The sequence below is a fragment of the Thermobia domestica genome, chromosome 13, assembly GCF_964235325.1.
Source record: "Thermobia domestica chromosome 13, izTheDome1.hap1.1, whole genome shotgun sequence".
Taxonomy (NCBI): domain Eukaryota; kingdom Metazoa; phylum Arthropoda; class Insecta; order Zygentoma; family Lepismatidae; genus Thermobia; species Thermobia domestica.
This window is the reverse complement of record NC_137466.1, coordinates 61295825-61310330: the sequence shown is the minus strand read 5'-3', so window position 1 is coordinate 61310330 and position 14506 is coordinate 61295825. Positions and strand designations below refer to the sequence as shown.

At 32.5% G+C, this 14506-nt stretch overlaps 1 protein-coding gene across 1 annotated transcript in view; it reads left to right on the top strand.

Annotated features, from left to right (window-relative positions):
• Positions 1-14506, top strand: part of cyr (cypher) — a 172202-nt gene that overhangs the window by 94843 nt on the left and 62853 nt on the right. The window contains exons 4-5 of the mRNA XM_081737531.1: positions 2187-2368; positions 9021-9199. Of these exons, the coding sequence (XP_081593657.1) occupies positions 2187-2368; positions 9021-9199 (361 nt within the window). The remainder of the gene's footprint in view (positions 1-2186; positions 2369-9020; positions 9200-14506) is intronic.

The following is a 14506-nucleotide window of genomic DNA, read 5'->3' as shown; positions in this document are numbered from 1 at the left end:
TATAATAATACCAGCTGATCATTGTTGCTAACTCAATATAGAGTTTAATTGTTGTACCAATCTATTAAATATTTAAATCTACGTGTAAAATGAGCAGTCTTAATACAATACAAGCAGTCAGTGTTGAAATCTAAGGCTGCACCAAATATGTGCAAAAGTCACAGGGACAGCAGTTTAAATCTATTCCGTAATACCACAAGTCATTGCAAGAATATTGTTTTCTTCTTCACTAAATTAAAATAATCTTTGGTTTTATTCTTGGTTTTAACTTAATAACAATGATGTGGCAGTACGTATGACATGCAATGTTGTAGTTTTCTATATATATATATATATATATATATATATATATATATATATATATATATATATATATATATATATATATATATATATATATATATAATGAATGGCGAATAATAATAATATGAACAAAGATTAAAGTTTCTAAAAATAATTTGAAATACTATTTTTCAAACTGAATTTTTTAAATGCAAGAAATGCTAAAGGTTTCAGAGTTAAGCTCTGTATATTTTTAACATTATTATGAGAACTTATATCCTTAGTTTGTCAGCGCTTTTCCTCAATGACTGTACCTTGTGTAACAACATGAAGAAAAACCACACGCTCACACTCCACGCGCCAACATGTGAAGTAACAAAACACGAAAATCTGATGTCATGGATCACTCCAGATTTAGAGCTCTTACATCCTTCTATATATGTGTCAGTTCATGATGTACCTCCATCAGCGCATATAATGTTATCCAATACCACGTATGTATATATAATCTTTAAAATATGTGAGCAAGGAAACTGGTAAACATGACCAAATAATAGGCTGAAAGAAAAATGCCATTTCGTGCGAATTGTTTAAGAATATTTCTCGAGTCTACAGATGTGTTTGTTTTTGAAGAAAGATTTATAAGATTCTAAAAAGAAAATGTAGTTTTTGTCAAACTTTTATTTTCAAAAGTTTAGAAATCTTAAAATGAAACATAACATGCTTAAGTGTATGTTTTTCGTTATGTGTTATGACAATTTTCTTCGCACATTTTCACACCTACCAACAAACCTTTCATTCTAAGAGACTGATGCTGGATTGGAATTCTAGCTTAGTATTTCCCAACCTTTGTTCTTCACATTTCTAAATAATTGTATAGGCCATAAATGAATACTTGTAGAAATCAACATACACTATCATGCTAAGTACTGCCATTCGATAATCAAGCAATAGTTTCGTATTCAGGTGATACTTTAAACTTGCAAAATACAAATTTCGTCCTACACTATTTCGTCTCCAGTATTCGTTGCTACTTTAAACTTACAAAATACAAATTTCATCGTACATTATTTCGTCTCCACGATTTGTTGATACTTTAAACTTGCAAAATACAATTTTCTTACCACATTATTTCGTCTCCAGGATTCGTTGATACTTTAAACTTGCAAAATACAAATATTGTCCTACATTATTTCGTCTCCAGGTTTCGTTGATACTTTAAACTTGTAAAATACACATTTTGTCCTACATTATTTCGTCTCCAGGATTCGTTGATACTTTAAATCGGCAAAATACATATTTCATTAGTAACTATGAAATGGCGTGTAAATTATTTCTTATGAAAAAAAAAATCAGAAAGGGAGTTTCCTCTTAGTGAGTTTCTTTTTAGACTTCTTTCTCTAAAACGAATCAGGCGATCCTGTTCACATTTCTAGACTCCGCGGGAGAAACGGTACAAGTCAAAAAACAGGTTTTCAGGAGGCGATTGTTTTTATTTTACCAAGCGTAAGTATGAATCACTTATACTAACAGCACCAAAACGCGATTATTCAACTTACGTTCAGAATTGATTTATACCAAGTTAACCAGAGGTGGAACATGACACATAGATCTCCAATTTTGACTTTTCTCATTTTGGCAAAGATACTGTTTCTCCCGTGTAGTCTGGATTTCATAAATAAATGTTTCATTATTATTCCTATAAGGTTGCATAAATCAGTTCCATGAGAATATCCAGAAAGGGTAGTTTACTGTTGGGGTAGTTTTCATGTGATGCGATCACAAACGAGATCAGATGCAAAGAATTATTTTCCTTTTGATTTCAAATGTGAAGTCTATTAATAAATATGCTTGGAGTTCGTGTAATTGTCGGTAACATAATTTTTTTCTTTCTTTCTTTTCAGCTGTGGAGACAACGTGTACAGAAGACACATTAGAAGTAAAAATTAGCCTCCATCGTCCATTCCATGGTCTCTTGTACTCGAAAGGCTACCCGCTGGAATGTCGAGCAGAAGGAAGCGGCTCCAAAGAAGTAAAGCTCGTAGTTCCAGCTTCCGGATGTGGGGTCAGGGTCACGCCCATGAAGGTAAAGCAAGGAAACCACTCACCGCAAAAACATGGAAAATTAGTCACTGGAAACTATGTGGTTTTGTTATTTTACGTAACGAAGATTGCATGAATTACTTTCATCGTTGCGAGGTTGCCAGTCACTTTTCTATTCACTGGAAAATTATGCACTTTCTTTGAGTTTGCACGAATGCAAAAGCATAATTTAAATAAAAGGTGTGACAGTTAATAAAGAGGGTAAAATAGAGGAAAGAATATATGAGCAGGCACATGTAATAGTGAAGTATTGTTTTAGGATATTTAAAATGCATTATAAATAATTCTCTTACATTGTCTGAGTACTCTGCTGGAAGATTTTAGTCTGATCTATCTAATATAGCTAGGCTGGTGCTTAGGCAGTAGAGCAGAATAGGATTTAGGATTTAGGAATTAGATTTCTGAACATTCGGCATCTATGGCCATGTTAGCCCGTCATGTATGAGAGATGACGTTCCTCGGCAATCCGAGGAAAGGGAAGGAAGAAAGGATTGGGTAAGGAAGGAAACGACCTGAGACCTATGTTAGGTACGATCCCAGCATTTGCCTGCTGTGAATAAGGAAAATCCAGGAAAACCTCACTCAGGATGGCTGGTCTAAAAAAGCTTTTACACGTTTACGATCGAGTGTCCTCCTCCCCGGGAATCGAACCCGGGACTGCTCACACTAGCGCAGAATAGGATGGGCGGATCTTATCCCTGTAGTGCACAAGAGTAGATGAAAGCTGATAGATACAGAATTAGGATTAAAAAGAACCATGTGCACAAGTTCTGATATAACTACCCATATTGAGTGCGTTTGTGAACTATACTGACAAACTTTAAGACATGATTCCTCACATTAAAAGAAGAAAGAAAAAAATCATGTGGGCATGTAGGAAAAAGCTTATAGTTTTAGAATTAGGCTTGGCCAAAATGTGGAAAAATATATCCCAACGTAAGGAAACGCAACCTGGCTGTTCCTAACACTTCTGACCTCCTTCCGACTCATTATTCCGTGTTCACTGGTGTTATGGCTCACTTTTCACCTATTTGGGAACCATCTTTATATCTTTGTATATCTGGGAATTCTGTTGTATCATGTTACCCTGTGGCCAATCCCTTGCGCATCAATTGCATGTTTCTCCACTTCCAAAAAATATCTATTACAATGAAAATTACAATGATCAGTCGTAGTCACAGGGGACGGCGTGATGTAATGCGTCCACCTAGCTTTTCAGATCCACTTTTATCTCTGCACTCACGTACATTATTTTATTCTGTTTAATAAGATATGTAGTTTGGTATATGTCTTATCTTTGGACTACTTTTTATGTCAAATGCTAATAATATTGTAAAATAGTTTTCACAACTCCTGAAGAGCAACCACAGTATTTTACAGTATTGAATAACAATACGTATTGTTTTACCATTTTAAAAGTATAATACACCTTTTTTAAAAAAGCTGTTCATGTTTATATAAAGTAGCACTGGTTTATTCTTATAATTTGAGGAGCTCCTTTCCAAAATGTATTATATCAACTTTGGGATTTTTTCAGGAAATAGAAAAAAAACAATAATATGATCGTTAAATTTTGCTGTAGAATGGTGATTCAATTTTTATTTAGGTAGAATATTTTATAATTTATTTTACTGATACATAGTTCGGTGCATACATACACTTAGTAATTTTTAATAAAATATTTAAAATTTTAGAAATTATGGATATAGTACCTTTTGGGTTTATATGCGGAGGTAGTACATTTTGGTACTAAATAAAATTGATATAATATGTTTTGAAACTAAAATTATAGAAAACAGTAATACAAGATTATATTTTTAAAATACTTATTTACTATATAGTACACTAAAACCATATACTCTGACATTATTGCATGAGATAAATGCATGTACGTTCACAATCTATTTGTGTCGTTTCCGTGAATGTTCTGATGGTGTTTCAGCACAATAGTCCCATGCGTCTTGATCATTATATTCTTCTTCTGCGCTCGATAACATTATGATATTTATTAAACTAGCTTCAAACAAACGTTTTGCAGAAATAGCTCGAAAAGTGTAATGTTTGACAGCAACTAATATGCAAAATTAGTTAAAAAATAGCACTGCTAGCAATAAAGATTGACATCAACAATGATCTTAAGATTAATGTTTACTACAGTGTTGTAGGGAAATGCGATGTTGTCAAATGATAGCATGAATTCTTTTAGTATAATATACAAATGAAAAATAGCATATTTTTCACTCGGAATACTTAAAAAGGAGCGTAAAAGAATTGGTTGGCTGCATTAGTTGGATATAGTATATTTTGCCATGAAAAGGAAGACATGCATATTGAGACAATACTGAATACAGTACATTATAGAATTAAGAAAGGATATAGTATATTTTGAAACAAATAATTGGTGGATATAGTACATATTGGAACAAAGGTATTTCTAAAGGTCGTTTTTAGAGCGTTCTGGCACAAATTATCGTCATATTTATCCAGAAGTACCACTAATTTTTCTGTTCGCAATAAAATTTGAAATTCTGAAAAAATGGATATAGTACCTTTTGGAAACAAGCTTCTCATTTGTTGTGATTTATAAAATTCTAATCCACTGTCTAGCAAACACTGACAGTACATGTCTTCTTTTTCTTTTTTTTCTTTTTTTATTGAAACTGATATGTATTTGTGTTGTGTAATGAATTTTTTTGTATTTTTAATTTCAAGTTCTGTTTCCAAAAGAGTGACGGCCTTGTCCTTGGTAATTTTGTCTTTCATATCCATAAATCACTCATAGACAATGTACCGTAACGTGTTAAATGATCATTTGCATTCTCATTTGCAATTCAAAGATAACCCACCGACTCGGAAACTGCAATGAAAGATGAAGAGGGAAGTCAGAATATACAGTATATATAGGCCAGGAAGAAGCAATTATACGTGATTCCTGAACAGTTAAACAATTAGCCTTCATGGCAACAAAGTGTACAATACAACACTTATCGGAGATAACATGGCTATATAACTGCAATTTTATGCACTTTGATGCTACTTGTTTTCACAGTTTCTTTTGAAGTAAATTAAACTGTCATGTAAATTTGATTGCGAGCTGCTGGTATAATAATAATAATAATAATAATAATAATAATAATAATAATAATAATAATAATAATAATAATAATAATAATAATAATAATAATTATTATTATTATTATTATTATTATTATTATTATTATTATTATTATTATTATTATTATTATTATTATTATTATTATTATTATAGTGAACTTGTAATGGAGATCACAAACTGCGAATCCTTAAGACCTGCTATCCTGACACCGAATGGTGTCCTCAGTTGCACTAGACGAATGCTGTGATGATACACGTTGACATGCATGACACATGTAGCTGTAGACCCTGACCGAATTCTTTACCATTTTTCATTAATTTTTCCAGTATAAAATATCAACTGTATCTGGAACTCTCATAATATTTAAAATAATAATATAATAAAAATAATTAATTGAAATGATCTGCACGGGTTATGTCGTTAATATGTTGGTTCTACCAAAGACGAACAAATAACTATGGCAGCTAATCAAATTTTTAGTTGTTAATATTTTATTAGATTATAGAATACCCCAGAATGTATTAAGAGACAGCAATATTTTGGAGGTACTTCAAACAGAAAATGCAGGAATACCTAGTATACCGGATTTTGTTCTAATTCACTTATTTCCGAATTGGGGTTAGGTTTGTGAATTAACTGTTGTTTTAAATAAGTAAATGAAAGTAATAAATAAGCACGTTGTGCATGTATAAACGAAACCATTGTAAAAGTCAAGTATTAGCTTGTGATATGACGATCATAGGTGATCGCACAGTGGTGCAGTTAAATCCATATTAACTCCAATATTCATTTTTCTAAATAGTTTACATTATGAGACATGTACTCTTACACACTTATTAAAATTTTCCGAGATATTTCTATGAATACATCGATAGTTTATGAGTACGTGTATCCATGTACACATTTTCTTTAAATATGTATAAACATATTTATTTCGTACATGTTAGTATTGTTGTTGCACTCAGTCTAATCCGTTCTCGACCTGCACCGACATTACCAAATTTCTAGGTTTGTTTATGATGATATTAACTATAATTAAAGAATGGGAGCACAATGGTCTGTGGTGCGAGAACTGGTTCGAACTCAGTCTGTGTGAATTTATGATGGGCAACGTTATGTCTTTGGATTTTCTAGGGATTCTCACGTTTTGTCCCACATTATCAGTCTACAATTCCTTCTCATTAATCTCCTGCTTCCTTTAGCTTATAGGGCATATCCATGGAACGTTAAATAAATAAAAAGAATCTTTCGATTTGGTACTATTAATTTCACTTATACTTAGTCTTTAATTTAAGGATTCGATAATTTTAAATGTCACTTACATATTGTCAACATTTGCTTTATAGTGGAGGACCCAATTATAGTTACAGATGTAGTTTTCTTTCTTTGATTTGCTGCTTCAAAAATATTAAAAATATATTTACCAGTTTAATATTTATTACAACTACTTTTTTTCCTTATCCAACTTAATTATTCTCGATTCTAAAAGAGAAACTATCTTTTATTAATAACTCACTACTATAATGCAGTTACAGTGTTGCTTCAAAAATTTTTGTCGACAACCAATGAATGTGTATTTCAGTAACAATTAACAATAATTTAAGTTATGGCTTCAGTAATACGTATCATTGTATGATGCAATACTAAGGTAACACAATTAAACGCGCTAAAGCGTATTGTGATCATAGCTAATAAGATTTTTTTGAAGTGATGCTAATAAGCTATACAGAATATGTGTTTTCCTGAGTTTTAGGTAGGAAACTTCTGTCCACGAATATATTATTTATTTAAAAGTAGGGCTATATTAGGAGTAGTGAAGAGGATGGATTATGAAGTTTGTATGTAGAAACTATGTATAATAATCTGCGTTTTAATATTACAGTAAAACCATAGATTAGTAATTTTTTTACGGGACATTTCTGAATAGCGGACACCTCCATATTACGGACAGACTTCTTTGTCCTGGCAATTACATATTATTATTATTATTATTATTATTATTATTATAGGAGATGACCCTTGGATACCCTGATATGGATACGGACAGTCATCTTTTAGTTTCAATGTTTTAGGAGCCTATTTATAACTGGCAGAATTTATTCTCAACTCATTTTCATTTGACACAGAAAATACTTTCTGCAATTTGAACTTAAATCTTGAATAGATCCCTTCAACTGATTAAGCTGTTATAAGCAACTTTCGATCAGAAACTAGTGCCCTCAGGATCACAGGTAAACAACTATTGCAGACTTTCCTCCCAGGAAATTCATTAACCGTCATGATTGGTTAAATCTGTCTACATTTTCAATATTTAATAATAATGTTGCACGTTCTTATTGGGTCACGTTTACTCTAATATAGTTAGTAGGCCTAAGTGCATTAAGAAAATTAATAGATGTATGGCTTGTACTTGCAAAGAAAATTATTATGTGCGAATTATATTTTGCAGTACAAGCTCATATAAACATATCCATTATCAATGCTCCTATTATTATTATTATTATTATTATTATTATTATTATTATTATTATTATTATTATTATTATTATTATTATTATTATTATTATTATTTACAGATTTCCGTCTCATTCTCCCAGTAATTCGAATACTGCGTATATTAGCCTCAATTAAATTTATAACTAATGCATTTTCCGAATACTACGTACAATTACCACATGAGCTGCGAATAATCTAAATGTGGATAACCTCTTTGTAACGAAGTCCTGTCATATGCGAACAAATAATCCTGTCATATCGGGGACTATTATTAAAAGGTTTTACTGTACTCTAATTCACCAAACCTCTTGATGAAAGTTATTATGAAAGTACTTTCACGAATGCATGTGAGCTTTAGCTTTGATTATAATAAATGTATTTATGTATAAGAAAATTGATACCTTGTGTATTGCTTGCTTTTGCCTGCTTCTTTCAGTAATACCTAGCTGAGTTGGTAGAAACATTACTGTTGTTCAAACATCGTCTAAAATATTCTTACACATCTTATTGTTCTAAATAAATACATGCAGGTTACTATGTAACAGAATGAAACAACACGGTATATTAATACATTTCCCGTCCCATTAGAAGAAAAGTTTGATCTCTAACAAGTAGTAACTCTATTTTTGGATCTGATATTTGCTTTGATAAAAGTTTACTAATTTGCGATTACATTCTGATTACAAGAGTACAATTGATATTTTTGTCTATATTATCATATTAGCTTATATTAATTTATAATTAGTGAAAATAAGTAACAATTAACATAATCTAAAAAGTATTAGAAAACAGTTCTGTGCATAGAATCAGTTGATTTTTGTAAGTTTGCGACTTTATGATTTTCTTCGAAGAGAAGTACTTCAAAGAATTAGTATATTATAGTTTATTTGGTACTAGCATTAATTAACTACTTAATTAAATTAGGCATAATGCATAGTTTCATCTATGTAGTTTTCTGTATCTATAATCTTATATATATAAAATAAAGTATAAACGAGTTCCCTTCTCTAATTGATCTGTTCAGGAAGGAAAGCTGACTTACATAATGAATGTGGATATCCAATTCGACCGACACCTACAGCAAGCGATTGACCAGCAGCGGTTAGTTACTTGTGCCCTTCCAGAAGAAAGGGTTGTTTATTCTGCGCCTGTGACACTGCCTCCTGGTCCACCTACTGCTCAACCTTTCAAAGCGTCTTCCAGGTTTGTGCCATAAGTAAAATATAATAAGGCTAAGCTTATATTTATAAACTCGAAATATCTTCTAAACTAGTACTGATTATTCAATAAATCATGTTAAACATCTAATTCATATATAATTCTCTATTTTTCTATATAATTTCCTTGTCAGTTTTAACATTCACGAGTAAGTACGAGTTTTTGCACGGAGCGAAAAATCGAGCGCATTTAGAAAGAAATTCCCTAGATTTCGGCTGGAGGCAGCATTCCTGGCACCGCTCTTGCCACGGCAGAGAACTTCAATACTAGGAAATCCGTGTTGTGCAGATTTTCTGGACTGTGTAGGGTGCGCTTATGTTTATTAAGGAACATAACCTTAGTTTTCTGTTTCCTGTGTATGTTGATGGAGGACACATATGATGTCCATCTATTTGCAGCTGTACAGGTTGGTCCTGGCTAAGTAACAAACCTGTACGTAGCCTGGTACAGAAAATCTTGATACAGAATCCTGCTAAATGTCGCTTTTTCGGATTTTCTAGATTAAAAATAAGTTTTATCTCCCTCTCAGTAGGGATAGCTTCTTCATAGAACACTGCCGGCTGTGATAACAGCCAGTTAATCACTCTCGTTTTCCTTCTTCATTAGTGTCTAAACGCTTGCCATTCAGGAAGGTCTTCAGGTGACGGAGGAAGTGTTAGCTGCTAGGCGCAAGTTCGGAACAGTATTGCGGATGATCGAAATCACCTAAACTATTGGATTCAATCAAATTTTCTATCAACAGTTCCTGATCTTCCATGATCAGTCTGGCCTATTTTTAGCACTTTGGAGTCATTCGTTGGATCGTTAACGTGTACGTCACACATATGGCAATGAATATTCGAATTTGTCATGTTTCTTGTTGTTAAGAACCGGATGACTGTCAGTCACAGTTTTTATACCGCTTGATTCTTAAAAAAAAAACATGATAATCTAACATTACGAGGCGTACAGGCTAACACCCTGAATACAAATGGCGTCCGACTGTACTCAAGGCATGCTGGGAGCACTCATTCTCAAGGGCACACTAAATTTAAAACGGTATTTACAAATGGACCTTACTTAAAAATAATCCTCGTATATGATATAAAGGCAATTAAATGTTTACACTAGGAAATGGAATATTTCCACACTACATCATAAACCTTTCTGCTTCTTCAATGGTTGATGATGACGGTGAAGGTGTCAAAATTATTCCAACACTGACTAAATTGCTCATATCCGAGTTTTAATTTGTTCACTTCGTTCTGATAATTAAAAAAAGTATCTTATGCCTTTCTTTGAATGAATAATGAAGGTTTTTTTTTAAAAAAAAGTAACCTATAATAGTTTAGAAGAGCAAGGTGAGTACCTATTGAGTTTATTGATAGCATTGGTCTTCAAGCGACTTATATCATAATTCGTTCATATTACTTAAGATGAACGGAATATTACTTGTTTTAACTCATTTACATCTGTTTATTTCATTCTTTTTTTTTAAAAAAATACGGGACAAGAAAGACCACTGTTTAGTGTTGATAATACAGAATACATTGACAGGCCTTACTTTTCTTTGTTTGTTGAAGGTTTGCGCCCCCTTTTATGACCAAGATCTGTATAAGACATGCACCTCTTGTTTAAAGTGGAATCCGAGATACCCTAATCTGTTCAATGTTTGCCCACTGGGAATCGAACTGGAATCATGTGCATCAAAGACGTTTACACTAGTCACCAAACTAGCGGAGAGGGCTAATAATCTTAGTGTATACGTCTACCTACTATCAAATGTAATAGATATTAGGATTAAATGTATTATACTTTTAGATCAACTTAATATTGCTAAGATAGATTGGTATTTGGCATAAAGTTTCGTTAAAATCAATGGTGAATGCAGGTTTTCTAATATTCTTATTCTGAAAAGGTGAAGAAAAAAGAAGTGCAGTACCGTAGTTATACGAGTAGGACCTTTCAGCTCAAAAGCAGTGCGTTTCATTAGACCCTTGAAGTTAGAGATAATTTATTTTGTATCATATTTGCTTTATGCTGATTGCTGTTTTAGTGACAAAAAAGGCTCGTAATTGTATCTTTATTCAAGATATACTGGTACATATATAGTACTACGAGCCAGAAAGATATGATAATGTCTTCTTTTTTAAATTGGACATTTTGTAGAGTGGCTGGACAATTACCAAAGTGTGAAATGCTCTTTTCGGGATTATTTGTTGCTTATTTAATGCTAAAATTCTTACATCATAGTTCTCTTGTACGCAAAAAAGATGATGTTATCGGAAATTATACAACGGTCGAAACAAGCCCCGAAGTTTACAGAAAACATATGAAATTATGGAACAATAGTATCAATAATTGACTGAAGAATGTTCTTTCACTTTTCCTGGATCTGTTGGAATCTGTCAGCTGCATATCTGGCATTTTTTTTCCTGCTAAGTATTTCTTGAGCTCGTTCCAGATGATAATATTCAGACCAAATCTTGTCTGAGCCAGTTGAGGAGTTGAATATGCTGACGCTGCAACCACACTTGCACATCAGCTTCGGGTCATTATTCTGTTGGTAAAAATAACCATAACTATGAGAATGTCTCTTTCAAGGTAGTGTGACATTTTACAAGGTGTTAATGTAATCCTGATAGTGCATCGTCCTCTCAATTCAATGAAGTGATTCAATACCCTTAACAGAAAATGCCCCTCAGACCATGATTTTTCTTTCGCCACGCTTCATGGTCGATATATGATATTTAGGATCGTAACAATTAGAAGCTGGTTACCGAACCCTTTTGATGATGTTGCTTTCGTCTGTTCAAATAACATTAGACCACCATTAAACCGTCTACCCAAAATGTGCTTTACATTTAACCCATGCGACTCAAGCCAAACGATTTGCTACAGAAATTTGAATTTCCTGGTTGGACGTCATCCCACTAGTCCTGCTGACTGCAGGCAGCGATGGATGGTCCGTACCAATGGTGAAGGACCTCTAGGGTTCAATGTTTCCTTAGTGATTTCAGGTGCTGCGAGATAATTCTAGATATGCAAAGGACATTATAATTGATCACAAAGACGGTACAGCATGAATGAATACTTGATATTTCTTCAAGTATCTGCTTGGTAGCTTCCACCGGTTCAGATATCACGTTAATGAAGTTCTTAAAATACCCAACTGCTGGCAAGCATTGCCATTCCTAGTCTTCCTTCTGAAATGACTCCCTATTGTTCTCATCAAGGTTTGGAGCTCTATGCATGTTAAGCATCTCTCTGAAATAGCAAAACTAGTATTTAAAACTTTTTCAAAACGCAAAATAAACGTGAAAACTAAAGAAAATACCGACAATAGATTCAGTACCACTTCCTCGCAATACTGAAAAAGATCCAAAGAAATTTGAATAACTCAAGTTTTGCTCTATTCATTCCGAGCCCGCTTTGTAGTGAAATCAACGTAGGTTCCGGTACTTCCTGAAAAAAATGCGAACGGTGATCTGTAAGTTTAGTTATACTCTAAAAGTCTTAATCTCATATCTTTTTGGCCGATATTGCAATATATAAAAGTAGGGAAAACTGAAATGAATACAGTACACAAGAACATATCGTAAGTAAATTCTGCATATTTTTTTTACATATGTATGCTGTAGTTTTAAGACTTCGAAGTATAATAAAAATCTTTGTATACGCATATTATCATAAATTTTCTTAATTCAACTATGGATTATTTATATTATTCACCTGATATTCTCTTTCACCTATACTGAAAAAGATCCAAAGAAATTTGAATAACTCAAGTTTTGCTCTATTCATTCCGAGCCCGCTTTGTAATGAAATAAACGTAGGTTCCGGTACTTCCTGAAAAAAAATGCGAACGGTGATCTGTAAGTTTAGTTATACTCTAAAAGTCTTAATCTCATCTCTTTTTGGCCGATATTGCAATATATAAAAGTAGGGAAAACTGAAATGAATACAGTACACAAGAACATATCGTAAGTAAATTCTGCATATTTTTTTTTACATATGTATGCTGTAGTTTTAAGACTTCGAAGTATAATAAAAATCTTTGTATACGCATATTTTCATAAATTTTCTTAATTCAACTATGGATTATTTATATTATTCACCTGATATTCTCTTTCACGTATAAAAATGGAACTTGATAATTTCGCGTTTATTTTCAAGTGAAACTTCTTTGTTAGTTACCTCTACTTTCATCGATTGAAATAAATATATCTCTTATAGTTAAAACAGGATAATGATAAGTTAAGTTATTAATGATAAAAGAACGAGGCACAGTGTGAAAGTAGAAGGAAATATTACTGAACATTATAAGAAAATCCACGGTATCAAACTGTGTGAGACTTGGACATAAAAGGTAATCATACTACGGAATCATTGTTCTCCCATGTTATTCAGGAGTGTTCAAAGTCCCACCGGATTTAAATGTGCAATGACCTCCCTCCCAACGAAGATTAGCATCAATATTAAATAACTGAAACGATCCAATATTAAATAAACTAAAACGATCCTTGTAGACAACATAGAGCTGTTCAATATCAGACTTCCTTCGTTCTTCAATGAGACGTTGTTTGGACGAATAATTTAGTGAAATATAAATTGGTTGCAGGAGATGCATTTCTTGGTCGGCACTCATCGTATTTAAACCCTTAGGTTGTAGGGGAATGTTAAAACAAAGCTTAAACTTTGCTTTAAAAAACTTTAGATGTGCATGATCGTGAAAGAAGAAATCCATATTCTTATTAAGAAGATTTCAAATGAAGATTATTAACATATAATTTTGGGACCATGAAAAAGGCTGCAAGTACGGCTGCACGTGGTTGTCAAAATCTGAAGTTTAAGAAAAGTTTCACAAATCTTTCCATGTTAATGCGATTATCTGTTTGGAATCCACCTTTTCAAGTATGGTGACAGCTTTAAACAGTCTTTACGCTATTTTCCAAGTACTTTTTACAAGATAATACAAAAAATAAGATTTATTTTAATAGACCAATTAGTGAGTCACACATGTTGAAGATTAGTTAGTAAATTTGCTCATATATTGGAAGGGAAATAGTAATTTACGTAATATATATATATTTCGTATACTATATTAAGTCGAAATGAGTATGGCGAATTTTCTGTAGGTAGTAAATGTGCAGTTTGCTTAGCATAATGTTCTGACAAGTCCGTTGTGATATATAGTTTTGAAAAATGTAAACGTATATTTAATACTAGAATTTAAATTTATCAGTTTCATTATCGGTGGCATGATATGTCTCAAAACTCTGTAAGAATATTAACATTCTAGATTAGTTATTA